The 27,717-nt window shown below is 47.5% G+C and overlaps 1 protein-coding gene across 13 annotated transcripts in view; it reads left to right on the top strand.

Annotated features, from left to right (window-relative positions):
- Nucleotides 1–591: 591 nt before the first annotated feature.
- The window catches only part of zbbx (zinc finger, B-box domain containing), a 165,097-nt gene continuing 137,971 nt past the window's right edge, over nt 592–27,717 (top strand). For 6 of the 13 annotated variants that reach the window (XM_038816049.1, XM_038816052.1, XM_038816053.1 and 3 more), the window contains exons 1-7: nt 592–687; nt 9,087–9,232; nt 13,250–13,363; nt 17,304–17,400; nt 19,491–19,539; nt 19,621–19,724; nt 27,043–27,138. In XM_038816049.1, coding sequence (XP_038671977.1) covers nt 9,165–9,232; nt 13,250–13,363; nt 17,304–17,400; nt 19,491–19,539; nt 19,621–19,724; nt 27,043–27,138 — 528 coding nt within the window. In that variant the 5' untranslated portion in view covers nt 592–687; nt 9,087–9,164. The other 7 variants (XM_038816044.1, XM_038816041.1, XM_038816042.1 and 4 more) reach the window with 7 other exon arrangements.

Raw genomic sequence — 27,717 nt, 5'->3', positions numbered from 1 at the left:
ATTTCGCCCCAGGTGTGTTTGCCGTTCGTAAAAACGGCGTAAAGGGCTGGGACTTCGGCCCATCGAACAGCTGTGAATCGCTGCCGGCCGTAAAAAAACGGCGGCAGCGATTCGGGTCGGGAGTTGGGCGGGGGGTGGGGGAGAATAGCGGGAGGGCGGGAAAAATGTCGGGAAGGCCCTCCCGCTATTCTCCGACCCGTCGTGGGGGTCGGAGAATTTCGCCCACGATTTCTCCCGTTTTGGGAGAATCTCGCCCGAAATGTGGCGCAAAGGGGCAGAGAATGCCGCCCATGTCGACGCAGCGGGTGGTGAGGATCTGAATGCACTGTATGAGCGTGAGGTGCAAGTAGGTTCAGTGGAGGCATTCCAGAGTGAATGGGATTGTTACCTGAATAGGAAGAGCGTGCAGGCTAGTGGGAGGGAAAAAAGACTTTGACGAGGCAGCATAGACACGACGGGCCCAATAGCCCCAATAACGCTTCAGTGATTCGATGAGAACAGCTTCAACAAAATTGAAAGAATGAGCCATTTGGTGCAGCAACGGCTTCAGCCAATCTGAGAGCCCGGTTCAGTTTGATTGACAGCTCGGCCTGGGATACTCTCGCGAGAAGAGGTTTCCAGGGTAACAAGCGCCGCCACAGAACAGGCCGGCCCGAGTCTCCAAACCCGAGAGCAGAGAAAGAGGGGGTAGGATCCGGGAGAGGGATCCGGGGAGGGGAGTGATCGGGGGAGGGGGGCATATCCGGGGGGGGGGGGGGGGTGGTCCGGGCGGGGAGTGATCTGGGGGTGGCGGGTTATCGGGGGGGGGGGGGGTGTTATCCGGGGGAGGGGGTGTGATCCGGGGTGAGGGTGATCCGGGGGGAGGGTGACCCGGGGGTGAGGGTGATCCGGGGGTGAGGGTGATCCGGGGGTGAGGATGATCCGGGGTGAGGGTGATCCGGGGGGAGGGTGACCCGGGGTGAGGGTGACCTGGGGGAGGGGGTGATCCTGGGGTGAGGGTGATCCCGGGGGTGGGTGACCCGGGGGGAGGGTGATCCGGGGGAGGGGGTGATCCGGGGGAGGGGGTGTGATCCGGGGCGAGGGTGACCCGGGGGTGAAGGTGATCCGGGGGAGGGGGTGATCCGGGGGTGAGGGTGATCCCGGGGGAGGGTGACCCGGGGGTGAGGGTGATCCGGGGGGGGGGGTGATCCGGGAGAGGGGGTGTGATCCGGGGGTGAGGGTGATCCCGGGGGGAGGATGACCCCGGGGTGAGGGTGATCCGGGGGAGGGGGTGATCCGGGGGTGAGGGTGATCCCGGGGGGAGGGTGACCCGGGGCTGGGGGTGATCCGGGGGAGGGGGTGATCCGGGTGAGGGTGATCCCGGGGGTGGGTGACCCGGGGGGAGGGTGATCCGGGGGAGGGGGTGATTCGGGGGAGGGGGTGATCCCGGGGGGAGGGTGACCCGGGGGAGGGTGACCCGGGGCTGGGGGTGATCCGGGGGAGGGGGTGATCCGGGTGAGGGTGATCCCGGGGGTGGGTGACCCGGGGGGAGGGTGATCCGGGGGAGGGGGTGATCCGGGGGAGGGGGTGTGATCCGGGGCGAGGGTGATCTGGGGTTGGGGGGGGTGATCTGGGGGGGGGGTGATCCGGGAGAGAGGGTGTGATCCAGGTAAGGGCGGGCTGGTTCAGGGGAGGTGGGGGTGATCTGGGGGAGTGTAGGAAAAGGAGGAGGGATCCGGGGGTGGATGGGAACAGAGGGGAATACCCTAGATGATGGTGTGGGGTGGGGCGAGAGGGAGGATCGGGATGGGAGGAGGAGGTATCTGGGTGGGTGTGAAATCACGTGTGGAGGGACCCGGGTTGAGGGGCTGTGGGGTGATCCCGGGGTGGGGGGGTGGGGGGGGGGTGGGGTGGGGAATGAGGGGGTAATCAGGTTGGGAGAGGTGATCTGGGTTGGAGGGGGTATCTGGATTGGGGGTGATGGGTGGTGGTGGGTTGGGGGAGAGAGGGGATTGGGGTCCGATCCGGGGGGGGTGGTGGGGAGAAAGGGAGTGGAGCTGTGGGATAAGTCTTGGGAGGGGGTTCCGAGGCTGAGGGTTGGGGGGTCTTGTGGGGCAGGGGGGGGTTGGAGTAACCTGGAGAGGGGTAATGTCTGATTGGTTGGGGTGAGAAGAGGTGGAAGATCTGAGGTTGGGGAAGATACAGAGGTGGATGGGGAAATTCCAGACTATGGTAGTGGGAGAAGAGGGAGGAGAGTCTGAATGGTGTGTGGATGGGGAGCAGGAGGATGCTGGAGCGGAGAGGATGGGGGAGCCTAGTTAGGTGTGTTTGGGGAGGGGGTGAGAGAGGAGAAGGGGAGTCCAGATGATAGTAGGAAAGGAGAGCGAGAGGGAGAAAGTTCAGACGGTTTGGGGAGAGGTGGGGAGAATGCCTCAACGGTGACGGATGGGGCTGTGGGGGAGAGAAGAAGAGAGTCCAGATGAGTCCAGGGCTGGTAGGCCTGCCTGAGGAGGAGCAGGGGTAGATCGAAGGGATAGATGGGTAGGCCCAGGAACAGGGTGGGAAGGTTGTTAGTTCGATGAGAGTATGGCTAGGGATGTGGGGGAGGAAGGTCCTGGGCTGAAGGGGCATGATAGGTTTTGGGAGGGGTGTCAGGTCTGGGGCGAGGATGATGGATGTGGGTAGCTCCAGTGTTTGGGGGATGGTGTAGCTTCGGGTGAGGGAGTGTGGGTTAGTGGGGAAGTCTGACGAGGGAAGTGGAACAAACTAGATCTGGGTGAGGAGGCGTTCAGGGTAGACGAGGTGAGCGGTGAAGGTCTAGTTGAAAGGGCAGTCAGAGTGGGGTTGGCTGGGTCTGGTGGGTGGAATGGATGCTAAGTTGAGGAGGGGAGGAACGCAGGGTGTGGTGGTGATGATTAAAGGCTGAGTTTGACACCAAGCCCAGGCGTTTTGCAAAGCAATAGTTAAGAAGAAAGTTAAATTTTATAAAGGAAATGGAGTGTGGGACAGAGCAGGTACAGTGTAGCACAGTAAAATATTGGTGGTGCACAGGGTTGCTGTCAACTTCATCATTGCATAAACAGTTGATCTGTGAGAGGTGGTTGGAATTCTTAATGGGGGGTGGGGGGGGTGGGGGGGGGGGTTTGTAACAGGAGAGGACTGTTTAATACAGAATAGTTTTTAATACGGAGTAGTTCGTCAAAATAGTTTGGTGAGAGTACTCCTTTGTGTTTCCAGCATGTTGATCCCACAGAATATTTTATAACTTCAGCTCAAGGTAGATAAAGAAGATCTGCTGTTAATTTACTGTCTCCACTTCCTTGAGCTGGTGAATCAGTATTCCTCATTTGAAGAATCTTCAGAGGAAGCACTGATGGCACACAGATGGTGGAAGTTTAATGCTATCCCCTGAGCAGTGGTTGGAGATGCAAGGCATATAATCAGGTTAGAGGGTGCAGGGTGGGGAACTTGTTGCCTACCCATCTTTGTCCTGATTGAATCTGGAACAGGAGAATCGCGGATAGCTGTCGTACCCCAATGCCAGTTGAGGCCTTAAGTGGGAAGTTAATGTCCACTTCAGGCACTTATCCCGTAAACATTGGTGGGCAGGGCAGTCACCATGCGGGATCCTGAAAAGTGAATCCTGTCAAGTTTGCTTGTTGGTTTCCAGGGGAGTCCCTTTCCGGAGGGAAGTTCCAGTAATATTGGCACCAGTTAGACCCGAATCTGAATGGGGAAACAAGAACCAATAAGATAATAAATAGAAACAAAATACTGCAGATGCTGAAAATCTGAAATAAAAACAGAGAATGATGGAAAAACTCAGCAATCTGGCAGAATCTGTGGAGAGAGAAACAAAGTTAACATTTCAAGTCCGTATGACTCTTCTTCAGAGTCACACTGTTCAGGCCTGGGGTTCCAGTAGACAATGCCAGTCATACTGGTGATGGTGCCATTAGAACTGCCAGTCATACTGGTGATATTAGCAGTACTGGTCCAAATGTGGGATTGTTTCCAATTTTTCTGTTGGGTTTCATTTTTGTTGTGCTTCAAGTGAGCATCAACAGATGCAACAAACTGAAAGCACTCAGCCCCTTTCCAATGTGTATTTGTGTGGAGGAAGACTATCAAGATGATTAAATCTGATTCTGCAGATTTGGAGGTTAAATTCTGACTAACACACGGAATAAAAGTTTGTGTAAAGGCTGCAAATTTTATTGGGATAAAATGGCAACTGTACCTAATTAAAATGCAGAATTAATCTTCGAAAAACAAAACTTCAGAATAAAGTTTACAGTAAACGTTACACCAATTTTATTGCTGGAAAAAGGGAGCAAACCCAAGTAACTGCATACAATCATTACATTACACTGGGCGCCACGATAGTAGTGATTAACACTGTTGCTTCACTGCGCGGGGACCCAGCTCGATTCCCGTCTTGGGTCACTGTCTGTGTGGAGTCTGCATGTTCTCCCCAAACAGGCATCGGAATGTGGCGTCCAGGAGATTTTCACAGTAACTTCATTGCAGTGTTAATGTAAGTCTACTTGTGACACTAATAAAGATTATATGCTGACTGAGTTCAGTCAGATTTTGATTTTTAATTAAGATCCATGATCTTCTCTCTGATGCAATTGTCCAGTCAGCGTAACCACTTTGAGGTCTCCTCACTCCACCTCTTTATCTTTAATCGTTGGATGAAACATGCTGCAGCTAGGGAGGGAAGAGGAAAAACACGAGCATCAACTCATTTAAATCGGTAAAGTAACAACTGAGGTTACAATTGAGATAGCAGAGACATCTATTGCAGCGACAGATGAGGGGTGGGATTCTCCGTTTGGGAGACATTTCTCCCGCCGGAGCTGAATTGCACTATCTTTACGAATTTGTGCATGGCAAGGAATACGAGGGTTTCCCAGCGTCTCACGCCATGAGGCTGCCACCCTGAACGGGCACCCTGACATCGGAGTCCCCCGGCTGGCACTCCTGTCTCCGCACCGCAAATCAGCCCCTTCCCCCCCCCCCCCGTGACACTGCCTGCAATGAACTTTTGATTGGCTGGCAGTTCTTGGGGTGGTCAGATTTTCACCTCCGGAATCTTTGATCCCAGAGAATTCTTGCCAGTGGTGAAGAGGCACTCCCACTGGAGGTGATTTGGGGCTTCTGTAATGGCTGTCCAGTCGGGAGGCAAGGCTCCTGCTGCAAGGATTAAATTCGGCCCAGGATATACTCTTCTTGGGTCACATCAATATCCACCACCAAGAGTGATGAGGTAGAACCTCGACTGAAAAGGTGGCTCAAAAAACACTGTGGCCAGAATGGGTCTACATCAAGTGGTGAGGGAACCAAAAGGAGTAACTTTGATTAACTCTGCCTTATCAACCTACCTGGGACAGATATATCTGTCTGTGATATTATTTGGAGGGGGGAACTACTCCACAATCTCTGTGAAGATACTTATTTTCATAGTGAGTACACCTTCCATTGTATAAATTGATTTTGCTATACTACAGAGGTCACGTAGGTCCTGGGCCGGGATTCTCCCCTACCTGGCGGGGCGGGGGGTCCCGGCGTGTCGGACTGGCGTGAACCACTCCGGCGTCGGGCCGCCCCAAAGGTGCGGAATTCTCCACACCTTTAGGGGCCATGCCCTCACATTGAGGGCATAGGCTCGCGCCAGAGTGATTCCCACTCCTCCGGCTGGCGTGAACGGCCATTGGCGTCACGCCAGCCGGGGCCAAAATGACTTCTCCGGCCGGCGTAAGTCCACGCATGCGCCGGAGCGTCAGCGGCTGCTGACGTCATACCGGCGCATGCGCAGGGGAGGAGTTCTCTTCCGCCTCCACCATGGTGAAGGCCATGGCGGAGGTGGAAGAAAAAGAGTGGCCCCATGGCACAGGCCCGCCCGCCGATCGGTGGGCCCCGATCGCGGGCCAGGCCACCATAGGGGCACCCCCTGGGGTCAGATCGCCCAGCCCCCCCCCCAGGACCCCGGAGCCCGCCCGTGCCGCCAATCCTGCCGGTCAGGTAGGTGTTTTGATTCCCGCCGGCGGGAGAGGCCTGTCAGCGGCAGGACTTCGGCCCATCGCGAGCCAGAGAATCGCCGCGGGGGGACCGCCAGCTGGCGGGGGGGGGGGGGGGGGGGGGGGCGCTGACCGGCACGATTCCCGCCCCTGCCAAATCTGGGGGGGCAGAGAGTTCGGGACATGGCGGGGGCGGGATTGACGCCGGCCCCGGGCGATTCTCCGACCCCCTGCCCCCCCAGATCTCCATGAGGTGTTGTAAGACTTGGATGCTACTTGAATCTGTAACTTCAGTTGACTTATCGCACCATCACCATTAATCTGGGAAACTAACTGTGGTCCAATAGAGAGCATAGAAGGAGCAGCACAGAAAATAAGGAAAATAAGATTAAAGTGCCAACACTATGAAATTGTCTTTGTTCTGATCACCAAAGTATGCACCCAGATGTTGATAGATGAGAGAAAAGCGTTTTGTTTTCTCTCCGTCCAGCTGAAAGTTGCAAAATTAGGTAAATAATGTTAGTAGGATGTTTTATGAATATCTCCATATTTAACAATAGTGTAGCCCAGCATGTTAATACAAGATTTAAGGGACTAAAGTGTTTGCCAATATCTTTAACCAAAGTGGATGACCAACTATTCCTCCTTTAGAGGTGCCCGCCATCACAAAAGCAGGTTTCTAGTTAATTGAATTTAGTTCACATTTAGAAGAGTTTGTAGAAAGTACTGGACACAGTAAATATCATGGGCCCTGATGACATGTCAGGTCTGAAGTCCTGTGTACTGCCTCCTACATTCTACTAGCTAAGCTAACAATGTAGTTATGATATAATGATAATCTTTATTGGTGTCACAAGTAGGCTTACACTGCAATGAAATTACTGTGAAAATTCCCTAGTCACCACACTACAGCACCTGTTGGGTGCACTGAGGGAGAATTTAGAATGTCCAATTCACCTAACAAGCATGTCATTTGGGACTTTTGTGGATGGAAACCGGAGCAGCCGGAGGAAACTCACGCAGACACAGGGAGAACGTGCACTGTGGATGCAGTATGTATGATGTACCACTGCATCAATTTTACAAAGTTACTTTTACACCACCTCCCTTTTTCTGTGACTTCTCTTCCCAAGAACAGTAAACAGCAGGATCTGGAAGACCACCTGCCTGAGGTATAGATTACTTTATTATTGGTCAAGAATACCCTCGAGGGAGCACCATCACCATAAGAACTGTAGCATTTGGGGAACTTGGGCTACAGCTGTCTTCTTTGGGTAACAAACCACAATGGATATCTTGCTATTTTCCTGATTGAAAATTGACCCTTGATTGGAACTGTAAGATTTAAATATTTGGTAGTGCTGTTGCATGTGAATCAGAAGGTAAAATAAGTACTTAAGTACAATATGGCCTTTCTCATTCTTTCATGGGATGTGGGCATTGCTAGCAGGGTCAGCTTTGAGCATGTAATATAGGTTACTGCCTACGTGTAGTACTGAGGTTGAGCTGTTTTGCTGGAGGTGCTGTCTTTTAGATGGCATGTTAAACCAATACCCAGTCTGTCTATTCTAATGTCCAAGATGCTATCCAGAAGGGAAGGGAGTTCTTCATGTATTATAGCCTATGTTTATCAATAAAATAAACTCGCACCATCAAAATTGATTAACAAATTATTTTTCTAATTACTGTTTTTAGGACCTTTGCTGTGCTCAAATTGATCACCACATTTGTCAAAACTATATTAGTAAAAACAGAAGTATTTGGTTATCAAATACTGGTTTTGTTTTTTTGCAAGCTTGTTTTTTCTATCAAATAGTCTTTCCACCAGCCTTTTTTCTTGTGAGCTATCAAATGGACTAAACTTAAAAGTACGGAAATACTTCAATTAAACTTCTACGAAACGACAATTTATTCAGTTAACGTATACCAAAATAACATAGAACAGTACAGCACAGAACAGGCCCTTCGGCCCTCGATGTTGTGCCGAGCAATGATCACCCTACTGAAGCCAACGTATCCACCCTATACCAGTAACCCCCCCCAATTAACCTTATTTTTTAGGACACTAAGGGCAATTTATTACAGCCAATCCACCTAACCCGCACATCTTTGGACTGTGGGATGAAACCGGAGCACCCGGAGGAAACCCACGCACACACAGGGAGGACGTGCAGACTCCGCACAGACAGTGACCCAGCTGGGAACTGAACCTGGGACCCTGGAGCTGTGAAGCATTTATGCTAACCACCATGCTACCGTGCTGCCCACTTGGATCAAGCCCATTACTGCAGCACGCAAATACTCATGTCTGCTGACTAGTGAAGATAATGCTTTGTCTATTTAACCTTCTCCAATCCCTTGTAGAATTTGAAGCATATTCATTAAATCTCCTCATTCTCTTTGTTCTAGTGAACAAATCCCAGTTTCTCTTCACCCCGGCATCATTTTACTAATCCTTTCTATGCCCTGCAAAGCTTTACCATCCTTACAATTGAACATCCAAAGATGGAGATTATTCTTAGCTTCAATAATGTGTCCTCCAACTTTCAAATTTGTCAACCTGAACCCATAATCCTCTGCTCTTTAATACAAATTTGCCTCTGCTATTGATATAGTGAATGTTGGATTCATACATTATGCATTTTATGTTGTGGTGGCCTTTAGTCTTGGTAGTATAGAATGACATTTGCTGGAAATATTGATCTCTACACTGGTAACTGCAAAGGCTAAGAAATACCCTAAACGATAAAAAATTAACAATTAATCCATCATTGCCAATGCAGTTTTATTTGCAATCTACTTCTATAAATTCTCATTAATCTCTGTAACAGCCGTCACTGCCTTGGGTGGGTAAATTTTCAAACGGTCTGGTTGAGATCAAGGTTAATCTGAGAAATTGAAGATACAAACCTACACCTTGCTTGATCTTTTAGAAAACTAGTATATACCACAGTGCTGATGTTGCATTTAGCTCGCACTTGTATCAATGTATTTCATCATGCTGAGTGTGATTGGATTATTATCCAGCAATTTAACTTCTTTTTACATTTTACAGATGTAATAGATTACGCCTTTGTTTTTCAGAAATCTCTGTTCTTGCACTGCATTGTTGGATGTAACGGGTGACATCTATTGACTTTCAATTGTCACAATCACTGAACCATGAATCACAATGATTTTGTTGTGATCCCAGGCAACAAACCTGCCACATCTGTTAAGTTAAAAGCAAGGTAAGTGAAACAAAAGTATCTCGGGCAAACATAAACATTTTTGCTATTGTCATTTCTTTTATAGATATGAAGATATGAAGTTGAGTGTTTATGGGAGGATAAAACTTTGAATCAACAGTCTGATTTTCCCTTGTATTTGTAACAGTGATCATAGTGCTTGCTAACTTCTCCATTCTAAATCACATATTGAACTAAATGAATTAAATCAAGGACAGTGCCTCAAAACTAGAATATCAGGACTGAGGCTGTGCCATATTTTGGATCTTGCCAGTTTTTGGAGGCAGGGTAGGGCGATGGTTGGCTTTAAGCTCAAGTGTATTACAAAATGTCTGCTGCTATGTGCTCAACTTTTCCTTATGAATCTTGTTTGTCCCTAGATTCTGGCTATTTCCCACCTTGTTGCTTTTCATTCTAAAGGCCATGAAAGGCGATGGGCAGTTGGAGGTTCTGTTTGCTCATCAGTAATAGAAGGAACTACCACACAATTCTTTTGTTCACCAATGACACTGGCTCATTAATGATGACACTGGCACCATGTGGTGACTATGGTTCGGGTTGGGTTGGGCCACGCTGGGTCGGATGGGGTCAAGAGTCGCTTTGACCGCTTGACCCCATCCGCTTTGACATGCACACAATACTGCATGGAAATCTTCATTTTGCTTTTCATCCTACAACTGGCCAGAGGGCACATTTAGAATGTTGTCTTCTACTGTGCGTTTGTGGTTAAGTAATTAACTAAAACTAGCAGATAATACAAATTGTCGGGAGGTGATTGCTTAAATTATTACATTTTTATTTATGCACTTGTCTCCATGGGGTATCCTTACACGTCTCGCCGAAAAAAATGTCAGGTTTTCAGGCATCACTGATTTTGGGATAGCCAAATTTGAGGTAGTGTACCTATAGTTTAATTTCTGAACCTCGTACTATTGCAAACCTAACTTACGTGATAGTTCCAATCTGTGGTGGTCATTAAGCCTGGTGAAAATCCTTGATTGGGAGCAAATTTTTAAAAGTGGCATTCAGACCTACTCCAAACTCTTCTCCATGATATCTCAAAAGCCTAAATCAAATCACCCTTTAACCGTCTAAATTTGGAAATACAACTCTGGTTTGTTTATTCTCTCCTGGTAGCTTGACACTTGGGAGTCCAGGCCGGTATCATTCTGGTAAATTTATGCTGAGGTGTAGTGGCCAGAATTGCGCACAGCACTCCAGGTGTTGTCTACCGAATGATCTTGGGGCCGGTTTATCATAGTTGGCTAGACAGCTGGTTTGTGACGCAAAGCGAGGTCAGCAGCGCGGGTTCAATTCCCGTACCGGCTGAGGTTCTACATGAAGACTCCACCTTCTCAATCTTGCCCCTCGCCTAAATGTGGTGATCCTCAGCTTAAACCACCATCAGTCAGCTCTCCCCCTCAAAGGGGAATGCAGTCTATGGTCATCTGGGACTAAGGCCCTTTATCTTACCCCAAGCTATGGGGCTGGTTTAGCACAGTGGACTAAATAGCTGGCTTGTAATGCAGAACAAGGCCAGCAGCGCGTGTTCAATTCCTGCACCAGCCTCCCTGAACAGGCGCAGGAATGTGGCGACTCGGGGCTTTTCACAGTAACTTAATTGAAGCCTACTTGTTACAATAAACGATTATTATTATTACATCATGGTAAAGAATCACAATATTTTACTTTTATTGTAAATCAGATGGAAGTTTGGATTTTCCAACACATAGTATAAAATATTTTTGTGTGTAATCCATCTCAGGCATCCACCCAAACTTTCAATGTTTTCTGATGCATACTTCTTGTTTTTAAAACTTAAGGGTGGGATTCTCTCAGCCTGGGGCCAGGCTGGAGAATCCCCACGACCGGGACACGCCGCCCCAACGCCGGCACACGATTCTCTGCAGGCGTGTTTGGCGCGGCCCCGAGCACGGGCCGCTCTACGCGGCTGGTCCGCCGATTCTCGGCCAGGGATGGGCTGAGTGGCCGCAGTTAAAACGCCGAGTCCCGCTGGCACTGTCCACACTTGCTCGCAGCCGGCGGGAACTCTGCGTGCAAGGGTGGCGGCCTGTGGGGGGCCTCCGATGCGCCTGGCCCGCAATCGGGGCCCACCGATTGGTGGGCCGGCCTCTCTCTGCCCCAGCCTCTATTCATACACACTGACTCTTGTACTCCTGCGCCATATTGCGTTGGGGCCGGCATGTTGAAGGAGGCCACCACGCGGCATGAACTGCTCCAGCTGGCCTCCTATAGGGGCCAAAATTACTCGTGGCAGCGGCCCGTTCACGCCGTCATAAAACGTGACGCCGTTTACGACGCTGTGGACACTCTGCCGCGGGATGGGAGAATCCCGCCCAATGTTTATTTGCAGCCACAAAGAAATGATGGGATTGATTTTAGAAATGTGAAAATATTCTTTAGGTGAAATGACAGATTTGTTAAACTATGATTACTTTGGACAGGCAAATTTAGTGTTTCATAGAATCATAGTCTCCCTACACTGCAGAAGGAGGCCATTCAGCCCATTGAGTCTGACCCTCTGAAATAGCACCCTACCTAGGTCCACCCTACCTAGGATTTGTGTGTATGAATGGGGATGTTTTACTGCAATTGTATAGGGTGTTGGTGATGTCACACCTGATGTTTGTGTGCAGTTTTGGTGTCCTTATCTGAAGAAGAATGTTCTTGCTATGGAGGGAGTGCAGCAAAGGTTTACCAGGTTGATTCCTGGATGGAGGTACTGTCATATGAGGAGAGACTAAGTCAGTCAGGATTATATTCATTGGAGTTTAGAAGAGTGAGAGGGGATCGCATAAAATTCTAAAATGCTTAGACACGGTAAGGGCAGCACAGTGGCGTAGTTGTTCGCACTGTTGCCTCATGACACTGACTACCCGGGTTTGATTCTGGCCCCGGGTCACTGCCCGTGTGGAGTTTGCACATTCTCCCCGTGTCTGCATAGGTCTCACCCTCACAACCCAAAGACGTGCAGGATAGGTGAATTGGCCACTCTAAATTGCGCTTTAACTGGAAAAAAAAGGCACTCTGATATCCCAGGTCCCCAAAAAAATCTTTCCCCTCCCCCCCAGCTCGATGCAATATGGGAGGGTTCCCCGCTGCCCCAATTTCCACAGCGCACAACCCTGACCTGATCGCGCAAAGAAATGCCAGCTTGGCACTGCCAACCTTTACATAGGCTGCCATCCTCCAGCTGTTTGCTGGCGGAGGGATTCCCTGCCTGCAGTTCCTCAGTGGCGTGGGGTGGCTTCAATGAGAAATTCCATTGATAGTGGTGGGGGACAGAGAATCCCACTGTCAGCAAACAGCGTGCCGCCTCCCACCGCCGAGAAACATGCGGCTGAGAATCCTGGCCATAATGTCCTTTATTTCGTATTTTATCAAGTAATTGCAAACAATTCCTAAGTATGTAGGCTTGTTTCACCACAACATTTTTAGCAGTGTTACCTCTGGCTCTTTATCGCACATTTATCCAGGTCACAACTAGTCCAAGCAATGGCAGAGGACAAGCATTGTCGAAATTGTGTATGGATACTGATTTAAAAACTGTGAAATTTGTTCTTTCAAAAATGTGAGAAATATAAAATCAGAAGGACGTACCATACCTACCAAATGTTAGCAGGATTGCATGTAGATTGTTATGTATTTGTGGGATGAAGAAACCATGTTGGAGGCACATTTCCAGCAGGATGCTCATAAATACATTGATTATTAGATTTGTCAGGAAGCCATTTGAATATATATTTTTGTAAATCCTTTCCTTGAGAATTACACCTATTTCTCGGTGAAAGCATACAGTTTTTGGAGTTCTAAAGTTCTAAAATGAATGGATCAGTAAAGTTTGGCATTGTATTGATTATTGAACTGATTCTAAAAGTGCATTAAGAAGCAGGACTGGAAAGATATACATTGCTGTTCGGTTATCTGTCAGGTTACTGTGGGTTAAGTTTCCTAATATATCTTACAATATTAAAGTCTTGAACTTTTTTTTTTCTCTAGAAATCTTCGGGAGCTCCGATTGGAAACTGTGCAACTAGAACTGGACAGTGATGTAATGGAACAGAGATTGCAGCAGCTCCGGCAAGCCATGAGTAAGGAAAAGGAGGAAAGGGTGTAAGTTTTATGAGTTACTACTTTGTGCATTCTATTATAAAGCTGTGAACTAGGTGGACAGAGTTTCAATGACAATTGTAGCAATTTGCATTTAGAACATAGAACAGTACAGCACAGAACAGGCCCTTCGGCCCTCGATGTTGTGCCGAGCAATGATCACCCTACTTAAACCCAAGTAACCCGTATACTCGTAACCCAACAATCCCCCCATTAACCTTACACTACGGGCAATTTAGCATGGCGAATCCACCTAACCCGCACATCTTTGGACTGTGGGAGGAAACCGGAGCACCCGGAGGAAACCCACGCACACACGGGGAGGACATGCAGACTCCACACAGACAGTGACCCAGCCGGGAATCGAACCTGGGACCCTGGAGCTGTGAAGCATTGATGCTAACCACCATGCTACCGTGAGGCCCTTTATTTCGCAATTTCAATTAATAAAAACATCCCATATCGGAAAAATTGGGAGTGAGCCACAAGAAGAGATATTCGGATAGGTGACCAAATCTTAGTCAGAATAGTTTTTAAGGAATGGCTTAAGAGGATGGAGTGAGGAATGGTTTCGGGAGTGAATTTTGGAGCTTGATGCCGAGGTAGCAGAAAACTAGAAATCAGAGGCGGGATTCTCCATCGGCCAATGCCGGAATCAGGAAACATGATTGGTGGAGAATTTGGCGTCAGCCGGAAATCGAGGTTGGCGCTGGGCGGCTGACGGAAAGCCATGCTGCGGTGCCTCATCTGCGGCGAGAATGCGTTTTATGCCGCACGTACAGTAAACGCAGTTGGTATATCATTAACGGGTCTGTCCCAGTATTCTCCAGGGATCCAGAAGGAATTACTGTCGGTAAGGTTCACCTCTGGTTTTAAAAATCAGCAAACAGGCACAGTGGCTACTGAGGGAGAGAGAGGAACTAGGTCATGTTCTTACAGGCAGTCCCGCTGCAGCCATGGCTGGCTGGGGGACGCGGGTATCTGCCAGAGCTGCGGGGAGGGGGGGGTGGGGCGTGGAAGTAGCGGGGGCGGTGACCAGGGGATGGTCCATGGCGTCGGGTGACACCTGGGACCGGGGTGTCCAAGCACAGATTGCTATTGCCGGCCTGCAAGGCAGCCACCTTGCTGCGCATCTAACTGACCACCTACCTTGGCCCATGGTTGCATTGAGCGACACCAGTCATATGGGTGCGCTCATCCAACCCCCCCAAGCGCTATCTAAACCCAATCCGCCATATCCACCCCACACCCACAACCAGGCGCCATCTTCTAGCGGGGCATCACATGGTTCTTCAATGGACAACGCCCACAATAGCCCCTATAGGAAGGCGCCGGACAGGGGGCCGCAGAGCATACCTGTGACATGGGTGGGGCCAGCCACTGGTACCCCTGCCGGCAAGGACGGGTGTCGTGGTTATCTGCTGCAGTTGTGGTTGATGACGCCTATCCGGAGGCCACAGCCCGACGCGGAGATGCATTATAATGATGCTCATTCTGCAACCAGGGCAGTGATTGAGTGGTGCATCGGTGTCCTGAAGATGTGATTCGGGCCCTCCAGTATAGCGCTAAGAGACTCTCCCACATCATGGTGGCGTGCTGTGTCCTCCACAACATTGTGCGGCAGTGGGGCGATGTGCTGGAGGAAGGAGATGAACGCCAGGTATTGCCCAATGTTGATGATGCAGGCGAGGGCCAGGATACTCTAACGACCTCGAGGTTTGCCGACTCGAGTGCCTGGCCAACGGCTTTAGTGAACAAGGTACCCGGCCATGACGGAAGGTATGGGGGACATGTGGCGCAGGGTCGGGTGTGAGCAGACTGCTGACAGGTGGGGTTCGGCTACCGTCCAGGTGAAGGCGGGGGCACGGTGCTGAGTACTCACCCTGGCAGCCCTGAGGAGGTTGAGCAGCTTCTTGCAGCACTGCTGGCCGATCCTGGCAGTGGTGCCCACGGTACTCATGGCCACCTGTGTCTAGGCCCGGTGTACGGCGGTGGGTGGCAGCCTCCTTCCCACCCCGGGAACAGGGTACCCTGCCCCTCCTCCATGGCGCCCAGCAGGGTCCCGAGCTCCGCCTCTGCGAACTGTGGTGCTTCCCTTCGGGCTGTCATCTTGTTGGCTGGAATGAGTGTGTGAGGGGAGTGGTATGCTGATATGCGGTTGCAGCTTATCAGCCTTTCGAGTGCCAATATGACCCCAGCGAATAGGACAGCGTTTTTTATTGGAATTGCTCTAATTCCACAAGGCGCCAGTGCTAGCCATTAACGGATCCTGAATTGCATGGGATTCCGTAGTCGTAGAACAACACTGATTCGGCGCAACATCGAGGGCCGAAGGGCCCGTACTGCGCTGTAGTGTTCTATGTTCTATGTTCTATGATTCAGTCCTGGTATAAGCACTTGTCTGACAAATGGAGAAGGGATGTCAGAAAGGCCGGAATTGGAGGAGTGCAGATATTTTGCTTCAAAATAAAATTTACCTTGGCATATGCGTTGGGGACACTTTTTAAAAAGATGAAAAGCGGTATATTCTGCACTCCAGCAGCGTGTTTTCTTGCGGCGGCGGAGGTGGTCTGCCATTGGCCAGCGTTGGGACTGTATGGTCCTGCCGCTGTCAACGGGGTTTGCCATTGTCCACACAGGGAGTTGTCGGCAGGACCGGAAGATCCCGCCTGCGGGACCGGGCAGAAAATCCCACCCTGAGGTTCAGGACATTTCAGATATTGTTTTCACTCATTGGCCACCCCTTTGCAACATTTTCTGAAATAGAATATGCTGTTAAATTCAGTACTTTAGAGGTTTCTTCCCCCTGTCTCTGAAATAAAACTGCTCATTCAATCTCTTACATATAATGATGGCTTCTTACTGCTGCAGCAAATGGCACCTTCAAGATGGTGTTACAAATTCTGCAATTTGGCTCCCGAATGGCTGACTGGGTCAAAAAATACCATGCCCATGTGATTTATCTCTTCAAATTTATCTAATTAATTTCAATTATTATGAAATAATGGGCCAGCCAAGAAAAATGATGTGAGCACACCAACTGCGCAGCCATTTTGTCTCGCAAATTGTTTAGCAGCACGGTAGCACAGTGGTTAGCCCTGTTGCTTCACAGCGCCAGGGTCCCAAGTTCGATCTCCGGCTTGCGTCACTGCCAATATGGAGTCTGCACATTCTCCCTGTGTCCGCGTGGGTTCCCTCCACAAGTCCCAAAAGACGTGCTGTTAGGTAATTTGGAAAATCTGAATTCTCCCTCCGTGTACCTGAACAGGCGCTGTAATGTGGCGACTAGGGGCTTTTCACAGTAACTTCATTGCAGTGTTATTTTTAGCCTCTTTATAACAATAAAGATTATTTGAAAATAAAATTAATTAAAGCACTTAGAAGAAAAAATCCTGGAGGTGTGTCCCACACCGTAATGCTGGCGGATTGGGGTCTGAAAGAACCAGCAAAGTCGGCTTTCTTGAGATTAGGGTCCTGTTTTCAAAGATCACAGGTTTAAAAAAAAAACAAAGAATAATCCCATGGACCCGGGAACCCCTCCCATGAAGTTTCCCAGAGGAACCTGCGCCAGTTAATCCTGTTAGTTCAGGATTAATTTACATTGGGAACTGACCCGAATGCTCTTAATCCTCATTATAATTTGCTGCATTTTCTTTTTTGCTTCTTGCATTTATAAAATTCCTTTTTTTTAATAGTCATTTTGAGCAGTGCACAGCCTGGCCATAATAAATGTTAATAGACTGCCATAAAGTTGTTTCTTGCTGCAGATGTCAGTGTGTAGAAACTGAGTATTAACTTACCCTTTGTTTCTTCTTCAGCATCACCCAGTGGTAGGGATTGGATACCTCACTGCGGCTATCCTGATAATCTATAAAATAGCTTTGAATCATTGTAGCTTTTAATTGGTGTGCTGTGATTTTATTTTCAATTTTGGTTATTGCAGGCGATCGGGACCATACCATTGGAAATCTGGACAGATGGGGGGTCTTGTAAATCATGCACAGCAAGTGCTGAGGAACAAAGACAATTTTAATCAAAAGGTAAGGAGAGACTTCAGATTAAAAGAGAAATAAAATGATTTGGCATTTCTATCATTTGAAGCTGTTATACATTAGTATCTTCATCTGTCTCTTTAATATTTGATGCCATGTTTGAAATTCAATTGAGGACTTGCAATAACTGGGAGTGAGAAAGCCTTGTTTGGAAGTAAGGTAAAGGTAACGTCGCCATAGTCCCAGTTGACCATAGGCTGCTTTGCCCTTTGAGGGGGAGAGCTGACTGGTGGTGAATTAACCTGAGGATCACCATACCTCAGGTGAGGGGCAAGGTTAAGTAGGCGGGTCCTTCATGAATGACCGGTACAGGAATTGAAGCCACGCTATTGGCCTCGCTCTGCTTCAAAGACCAGCTGTCTAGTCAACTGAGCTAACTCTTGGAAAGATGGTGATGGAGACTAACCAACATTTTACACAAATGGCTAATCCTGTTAATCCTACACCCTTCCAGAAATGTCCTCCGTTACTTGTTCTGATGTAACTTTTGGATAAAATGTCAGCAAAATCTGGTTTAGATATGTTTCTGGATTAATGTTATGAAATAAATTGTTTATGCTGCTCAACAGTTGTGGTAGGTGGCTATGGTGGGGTGACAAGAAAAGCAACAGTGTAAACAGACAAGATTAAATGGCCATTTTCTCTTTTGCTTTCTGAAGTCAAAAGTAAATTGAATAGCTTTTACTTCAGAATTTATTTTAACGCCTACACAATCATCTAGTCTGCATTGAATCTTTTCCTAAAATAAAACATTTTCTTTTCTGCTGTTGGAAAATATCACCATCTACCAGCTGAAAGTATGGCTGGAATTTTATTAATCCTCTTGAGACCGACTGGGAGCTGAGAGAGCTTGTAAAATAGTGTCCTAAAGGTGTTGAGAGGGAAGCCAAATCATTTCCTACTACCACTGATACTCCCAGACGCACAAAGGGCAGTGGGTTTCTTTCCACCTTAGGCATAGAACCTCCTTGCTTGAGATAAAATTTGACCCTATGTTCTGTCGGTTTCCAAAAATAAAATAATACACAGCAGTTAAAAATAATGACAAGGTAGTATAAGATACAATAACTAACTTATAATAATAATCTTTATTAATGTCAGAAGGAGGCTTACATTAACATTGCAATGAAGTTACTGTGAAAAGCCCCTAGTTGCCACATTCCGGCGCCTGTTCGCGTGCACCGAGGGAGAATTCAGAATGTCCAAATTACCTAACAGCACGTCTTTTAGGACTTAAGGGAGGAAATCGGAGCACCTGGAGGAAACCCACACAGACATGGGGAGAACGTGCAGTCTCCGCACAGACAGTGACCAAAGCCCGGAATGGAACCTGGCGGTGTGAGGTAACATTGCTAACCACATTGCAACCGTGCCGCCCATAACTCCATACAGAACTAGGTTAACTACCCAAAAATATATGAAATAACTGCAGTTTTTGATGAAAAATCCTTAACGAAACATGCGGTGTGGTAGAAAATGCCTCAAATTTCTTCCCAATCATTGGTAATCTCCAAAAACTAGTCTCAAACATTTGCCAGAGATTTTCATGATATGGCACCTGCGTTGTGATGTCCAAGACTTGCAACAGTGGCTTTAACTAATTTCAGCACTGGAATGTCTTCTTGACAGTGGGAGAGCTGAGTAACAGTTCATTGGAACCAGATATACATTAGATTTCCTGCCGATCATTGGACGAGGCAATGGAGAAAGACTGCAGCAAAACTGTTGGCTCATGAGAAAAATGCGGACAATCTGTGGGTGGGTCTTAACTGTGCTTATTTCAGAGACCCCGAAATGTGTATTCACCACTCTAAAAGAGTATGCCTATTAATTAAAAAATGTGAAAGCCTAGCATATTTGAGAAGATGTTTGTGAGAAATCTCCAGTTAATTAATTTGGCCAGCATATAAGTAGGCCATTGCACTCACCAGTATTTTCTTCCAGGTATGGCATTTGCACTCGTTTTATTCATATCACCAGATAGTTGTACATAAATGTATATGGATACATATTAACTGATATCAGTTTCTGCTCTTTTGCAAGGTAACCCTTTTAAAATTACACTTATTTTGTCACAGCTAACTTCTGGAAAGACAAAAATCAGAATACTGAAAGACCAATGTGAAGGTATGGCTATTGTTTTTTATTTAACTTGGATTTATACAGTTAATAAGCAACTGAAATGGTTTCTCATTGTGCTTATTTCAGAGCCTCCGAAACGCATATTCACCAATGCGCCAGTTTGTATAACCGAAAGGGCAAAGATTAAGGGGAAATTATGTGGGCAGTGTGAGATCAGAAGTCCTGTGCTGGTAAGTAAGCCAAGAGTTACATGTGAAATAAAACCTGTGCTTTAATTGTTTTACACAATAGCTATATCAGTGGAAATGTGGAAGCTGAATATCTGCTGGCACTGACATTAGAATATGACTTGACACTGCAGTTTAATGATAGTGCAAAAGGGCAGCATGGTGGCGCAGTGGGTTAGCCCTGCTGCCTCACGGCGCCGAGGTCCCAGATTTGATCCCGGCTTTGGGTCACTGTCCGTTTGGAGTTTGCACATTCTCCCCGTGTCTGCGTGGGTTTCGCCGCCACAACCCAAAGATGTGCAGGCTAGGTGGATTGGCCATGTTAAATTGCCCCTTAATTGGGAAAAATGAATTGGGTACTCTAAATTTATAAAAATAATAAACAAATAAAATAAAAATAATTGTGTAATGACCCTTACAATACCCACGGAGACAACCCGATTGATCGCCCCATGGGGCTTGAGGAATATGAGCTCCGCCCCCCCGCCCCCCCTGGCTAATGGGCGGAGGTCCATCAGCGGGGGCTCATAGAATCACCTTTAAAAGCCGGCCTGGATTGGGACGGCAGGATCGTTAGTCCTGGTTGGGACCTTTGTGCTGTATGCTGAGTTGCAGCCTTTTCTTTGGCTGAAAATAAATTACAGCCTGGTATGGCAACTGCTCGGCCGAAGACCACCTTCAGAGAGTCATAACACTGCCCTTCCATCATACAAACCTACCACCCATCCATTGACTCCATCTACACCTCCCGCTGCCTGGGGAAAGCAGGCAGCATAATCAAAGACCCCTCCCACCCGGCTTACTCACTCTTCCAACTTCTTCCATTGGGCAGGAGATATAAAAGTCTGAGAACACGCCCGAACAGACTCAAAAACAGTTTTATCCCCGCTGTTACCAGACTCCTATACGACCTTCTTACTGACTGACCTGATTAACACTACACCCTTGTATGTTTCACCCAATGCTGGTGTTATGTAGTCACATTGTGTACCTTGTGTTGCTCTATTGTGTATTTTCTTTTCTTTTCATGTACTTAATGATCTGTTGAGCTGCTCGCAGAAAAATACTTTTCATTGTACCTCGGTACATGTGACAATAAACAAAATCTAATTCAATTCAATAGGAACAGGAGTAGGCCATATGGCCCATCAAATCTCCTCTGCCATCAAAATTATCATGGCTGATCTGATTGTGCCCTTAACTCCACTTTCCTGCCTGTCGCCCATAATGTTTGACTCCCTTATCAAACATCTTCTTTTGTTGGACACCCCCCTTTTTCAAAAAGCTCAAACTTTTGAGTAAAAATCTGTCTAACTAAGCCTAAAATGTATTCAATTATCCATGATTCACTGCTGTCTGAAGGAAAGAATTCCAAAGGTTGATGATGCTCTGAAAAGAAGGACTGATATCTCCGTTTGGGAGACTATGGCCGGGATTCTCCCTTCTGGGGACTCAGTTCCCACGCCGGCGGGAGAACTGGCGCCAAGCACTCCGGCGTCAACAGCCCCCGAAAGTGCGGAATTCTCCTAGTTTTCGGGAGCGTGGTGGACACCTGACGGGTTGGTGCTGCTCCAGCCGGTGGCGAAGGGATGGCGTGATCTTGCGCATACGCGGAACTGTCGGCGTGGTTCCGTGCATGCACAGACCGGCAGGCATATTTTGCTGCATGCACGAGGGCGTCTCTTCTCCGGCCCCTGTAGGGCTCCGTGGAAGAAAGGATTGCCCCCACGGAAACAGCCCACCCGCAGATCAGTGGGCCCTGATAGCGGGCCATGCCACCTTGGGGGCTCTCCCTGGGATCGGATCCCACCGCGCCCCCCCCCCCCGAGGACCGCCCCCGCCGGCTTACCTGCCAGGTCCCACCGGTACGTGAGTTGAGTGATTCACGCCGGCGGAACTGGCCAAAAAGGGACGGCTGCTCGGCCTAGCGGGGCCTGGAGAATCGCCAGGGGGGTCACTGCCAACGGCCCCCGACCAGCGTGGCGTGAATCCCGCTCCCGCCTGAAAAACGGCGCTGGAGAATACGGTATCCGGCATGAGGCGGCGGGGCGGAATTTGCGCCGCCCCCCGGGGATTCTCTGACCTTGCAGGGTACGGAGAATCCTGCCCTATATTCTCCCTGTGGAGACGAATCGCTTCAGATTTGTGCTCGTGCTGGGAGCGGGAATCTAGAGGCAATTCACAATCACTTGCAAATCTATGTACAGCGGGGATTGCAAGGATTCCCTTGTGAATTGAACTATCGGGCCATCATTTTCAGCAGGCGGCCCAATAGCAAGGTCTGGAGGCTGGTGCCCTCTAATCCCCCCCACAAGGCAATTCCCCGCCACTAGGGAATTTTCTGGGTCACCCCCACCCCTTCACAGTACAAGGATGACCCGACCTCCCCCACCAGATTGCCATGTGGAAATATGATATGATATGAGCTAGATATTATTATAACCTTTTATTAGTGTCACAAGTACACTTACATTAACCCTGCAGTGAAGTTACTGTGAAAATCCCCTAGTTGCCACACTATGGCGCCTGTTCGGGTATACTTGAGGGAGAATTCAGAATGTCCAATTCACCTACCAAGCACGTCTTTCTGGACTTGTGGGAGGAAACTGGAGCACCCAGAGGCTGACCAAGGAATCGAACCCGGGTTCCAGGTGCTGTGAGGCAGCGGTGCTAACCATTATGCCGCCATTGCTATGCGGATCTTGGTGCGCAGGGGGCAATTTCACTGTTTGCAGACGACACAAAACTTGGAAGCATTGTATACTTTGAGGAGTACAGTGTAGATTTTCAAATTGACATAGACAAGACCTGGAACATTCCACTGTTCATACTGGCGGTATCTTCCGGCCCCTCGCCGTCGCCACGGGTTTCATGGCGGTGAGGTGTGCATTCAATGGAAAACACGTTGACAGTGGTGTGACAAGAAGATCCTGCCACCAGCTAATGGCAGGCCACGAAATGCCTCTTATGGAAAATCCCTCCCACGTTGTTGCAAGTGGACAGATAGGTGGTAGATGAAATTATGTGAAGAGACAATATAAAATTAGGGGCACAATTCTTAAGTTGATGCAGGAGCAGAAGGACCTGGGTGTATGTGTGCATAGATCATTGAAGGTGGCAGGACAGATGGAGTTAATAAAGCATTCAATATCCTGGGCTTTATTAACCGGACATGGTGTACAAGAGCAAGGGGGTTATGTTGAATTTATACAAGACACTAGTTAGACCTCATTTGGAGTGTTGTATACATTTCTGGGTGCCACACTAGAGGAAGGGTGTGAACACATTGGAGAGAGTCCATCGAGGTTTACAAGATAGGGTCCAGGAATGAGAAACTTCAGTCATGGGGATAGATTTGAGACATGGACTGTTCTCCTTGGAGAGAAGAAGGCTGAGAGGAGATTTGATACAGGTGTCAAAATGAGGGGCCTGGATAGAGTGGACAGGCAGAAACTATTCCCACTCATAAAAGGATAGAGAACGAGACGGCAAAGATTTAAATGATTTGCAAAATAAGCAAATGTGATGTGAGAAAAAGCATGCACAAATTGGGTGGTTCAAGTCTGGAATGTGCTGCTTGGAAGTGTGGTTCAATCGAGGCATTCAAGAGGGGGTTTGATGATTATTTGAATGGGAACAATGTTCAAGGGGAAAAGGCCGGAGAATGACACTGAACCACAATGCTCATTTGGAGAACTGGTGCAGACACGATTGGCCGGATGGCCTCCTTCTGCTCCTTAACAATTCTGTGGTTCTGTGACATGTGGTGGTTGTTATTTAACCATTAAAAAAATATGTTTGGGAAATAGTTTCAATAAGCTTATCTTTTATTTTGTTTAACCTAAGAAAACTTGTCCGACTAATTGTTTACAATCTGAAAGCATAAATACTGGGACCTGCAGAATTGGCAAAGCACATCCTCTCTAAATTCACACAAAAACCCTGTTACATCAATCTCACTCTTCCCCATGTGGTTGTAACAGTACAGACAAAGATTCTCCTATTTGCAGTTGTTGGAGGAAGAATAATTGGAATGGCTTTGCCTTCCAAAGGAAGCTCTTGCTAAGTTAAATCACATGCTGCACCATGACCTGCAGCCCACTGCCAACACAGACATCACATTGGTGTTGTGTTTGATGCTGCCACAAGTTCCATTCACTTAGAATCAATTTTTGCAGCCAGCGCCTGTTTCCCTTCCTTCTCTTTCCTTCTTTATCTCCTTTCAACATGTTCACTGCTGTATTTGTATATATGGAAACTTTCTGTCCTTCTACAGACCAACCAGCCATCCCTTATCATGGGCTCTTGCAGAAAGGAAAAAGGACTTGTTTTTAAAGTAGCAGCCTTCAAGACATCAGGTTGTTCCAAAGCCTGTCACAGACAATTAAATAGTTTTGAATTGAAGCCAGTGTTGGAAAATATGCCAATCAGTTTCTACGCAGGAAGATTCCACACATTCTGCAATCAGATATAACCAGATAATTGAGTGATGTTGATTAAATGATAAATATTGCCCAATGCAGCAGGAGCACTCTCCCAGCCCTTTCAATAGTACTCTGTGATTTTTACTCCCATGTGAGATGATTGTGTAATGTCTGTTCTGAAAGACAGCGCCTCCAATTATACAGCACTCCTTCAGTACTGCAAAGAAGTCTCAGCCTATATTATGTGTTTGAATCATGATATGGACCTTAAACCCACACCCTTCTACTCAGGCAAGAGTACTACTACTACTGGACCAAATCTGACATGACCAAATCTTCTTTTGAACTGCTTTAAGCCTTTGTTTCCCGATTTAGTACACTATTGTGTATCCCAGTGGTAAGTTCTTGTTCAAAATATTATAACAAGACTACATATTATAATAGTGGTTAGTGCTTCTAATGTTTCGGTGTACATCATGTACCTATCCAGCTGAGATGTTCTTGTCTGAGATTGTCCAGAATTTCACAAAAACCTGTAGTGAAACATTGGTGAAACTGCAACATTATGCAGGTTTTTTGACATAAAAATTAATGAATATCTGACAAGGGACTTGAGCACAATTTTATGTTGTGCCAGAATGGCTCCATTTTTGTTTATGTCCAATTCAGTCATTTCTGTGATATCCTTTGCTATTCATAAGCAAAAATGTAGCTCATTCAAATTTCTGGTTTAGCACAGGGCTAAATCACTGGCTTTCAAAGCAGACCAAGGCAGGCCAGCAGCACAATTCAATTCCCGTACCAGCCTCCCCGAACAGGCGCAGGAATGTGGCGACTAGGGACTTTTCACAGTAACTTCATTGAAGCTTACTTGTGACAATAAGTGATTTTCATTTCAGAATTTGTGCCAATTTGTGCCAGGCTTCCATTTTGCAGCTATACTTTTAGGCTTATCTCTGAAAGTGTATTTCTGAATGATTTGCGCTAACATTTAAAAACTTCTCTGCACTTTAAAAAAATGTGATGTGGCTGATGTGCATACATGGTGATGGTTTGATTTCTCCAAACTTTGAATTTTCATGCATGAAGAGGAACTGAGGGCTGATTTACTGGCCGCATCTCAGCAGAATCAGAGCTAGACGTGGCTGGTGAATCCCGGGGTAGGCCTCCCCCGGGATTCCTGATGGCCGTTACGCCTCGCGAGGTCTAACCAGATCTTGCGAGATGTCACAATCTGGGTCCTGCCCACAATGGGCAAGTTCCAGTCTTGCGTGGTGAAGTGAGTTTAAAAACCTGCTTAGCCGTGCCGACTGTGGATCGAACGGTCACCAGCATCTATCGGCTTCGCCAATGAGACCACTGCCAGGCGCTGTTGAGCACTGGTCCCCATGAACAGGGGTCAGGCGGGGGTTCTCCCAGGTGATTGGAGGCCCCCCCGGCAGCTGGCCACCAGGCAGGGTGGCATCCTGTCACTGTTGGTGCCAGTCTGGCACCCTGTCACTGTCACCCTGGCATCCTAGCAATGCCACTCTGGTGACAGCCTGTCACTGTCAGGTTGGCAGGGGCACTACCAGGTGCCAGGATAGCAGTTCCAAGGTGCCAGACAAGCATGTTACCTGCGCTGCGGTGGTGCCCTGCCCATTTGAGGTGGGATGCGGGCGGTCCCGAGGAGCTCCGAGGGGCATTGGGGGGTGGTGGTCCGGCAGTCGCTTTGGGGTCGAGGGTTCAGGGCGTCATTACGAATGGCGTCCTGATCTCTTCCTGTACTGAGAAGCTTCGCTCCATGGAGATCCTCAGTGCAGGCAAAGACACAAAGTGCGGCCTCGGTGGGGGAGGGGGGTTTCCTGCTGGGGCCCAAAATAGCAACAGAATTCTGTTAGATAGTGGGGCACTGGGAATGACCCCGCTAATCCCACTCAGAACAGACTCTGATGTTTTTGGGTTAGATTGTGCCTGTGTGTAAGTTTGCTGCATTCCTTGGGTTATGAATTCACTTGTTTCATTCTCTATTTTATGTTCCAGAATATGGTAATAAGATCTTGGGGAACGTTGATGTAACCCCTGTAATTGGGAGGTGGGCAAAATATTCAGTGCAACTTGCCTATTATCCAGTTTCAGAATTTTGATACCTGCCAAATTTAAATGTGAAGTATTTAAAACAGAATTTGTTAACATTTCATCGAACACATTGTAATTCGTATCGTGTTATACAGCATTTACAAATGATATTTTAGCAGCCACCTCTTTACTTAGAATCCCTACAGTGCAGAAGGAGGCCATTCGGCCATCAAGTCTACACTTGACCCTCTGAGGGAGCACCCCACCTAGGCCCACTCCCCAACCCTAACCATGCAGCCCCGTACCCCCAACTAACCTTTGGACACTGAGGGACAATTTTAACATGGCCAATCCACCTACTTATGCGATTATATTTATTCCACAAAGCAGTCTACTGAATGCTGATAACTTTGTATTCTGCGTTATTTGTATATTTAATTTTTTTCTCCGTGTTGTTGCTTTAACTTGATGTTTTTCAAAAATCAATGTGCATAAAGGCTAATTTTATGGAATTTAGGCAGTAAACTTGCCTGCTGGGAGTACACACCGTGAAATTGCATGCATTTAGCATCATTTTCAATCCATTCAGTGTAATGTGTGGGAAATTATGAGCGTGCTCACCATTCCCAACATGTGCTCCCGGTGATTTCAAGGCCCCCACTGGGAGGTTGATTTTGTAAAACAAGCTCCAAAGCAGTTAAGTTTCATTTCATTTTTGACTGCACCTGAATTTTAAAGATAACTTTGTACATGTTTGGAGTCAGAGAAATGTTTCTCTCTTTTAAATCAATGTGCATTTCAGTGAGTCTCACCTTAACATGTTTCTATGCTTTCCAAAGGTTTGTGTGGAGTGTGGAGAGGATTACTGTTCGAGCTGCTTTGCCAAATTCCATCAGAAGGGGGCACTGAAGCTTCACAGATATTCTCCTTTTCAGGTACAGGCTTCTGTCACATATTTTCGTAACATGATGATGTTGCTTATATATGTTGTAACTTGGAGTTCTTAAAACTAATTTTTTAAATCGTAAATTTTGCCTGATTTTAAGGTAGCAACTAACCATTTCAAAGTTGATAACCTTTCAACATATTGTTTTTGATTCTCTGCCTTCCAAAAGAAATCCACAAACTTATTATTATTACACATTGGAAAATCGAACATTTACTGTCAATAAATGAATGGCCAACAGTCATGCCCACTGCGTTAGCTTACATTTTGAAGGTATGCTTAACTTTGTACTCGATGAAGACAGGGGCGCACACGCACACATACACACACACACACATCGATCAAAGACAATATACCACTGATGAGCAAGATCTACTAATCATCGCTTTTGAAAAGGTCTGCTGAATTAGTTTGAACTTTGTATTGAAGTTAATGGAACACAAAATCAAGCAGTGTGTATGATGGGTGGTATATCCGATATAGCCCATTTTATGCCACTGTTGAAAGTTAAGATTAACCTCAATGAATGAAGGTCAAATGTTTTCTTTGGATTAACTGTGATTAGAAG

This window comes from Scyliorhinus canicula, chromosome 13 (assembly GCF_902713615.1).
Source record: "Scyliorhinus canicula chromosome 13, sScyCan1.1, whole genome shotgun sequence".
NCBI classification, from domain to species: Eukaryota; Metazoa; Chordata; class Chondrichthyes; order Carcharhiniformes; family Scyliorhinidae; genus Scyliorhinus; species Scyliorhinus canicula.
The sequence above is the reverse complement of the archived record's forward strand: the minus strand, read 5'-3'. Positions and strand labels throughout refer to the sequence as shown.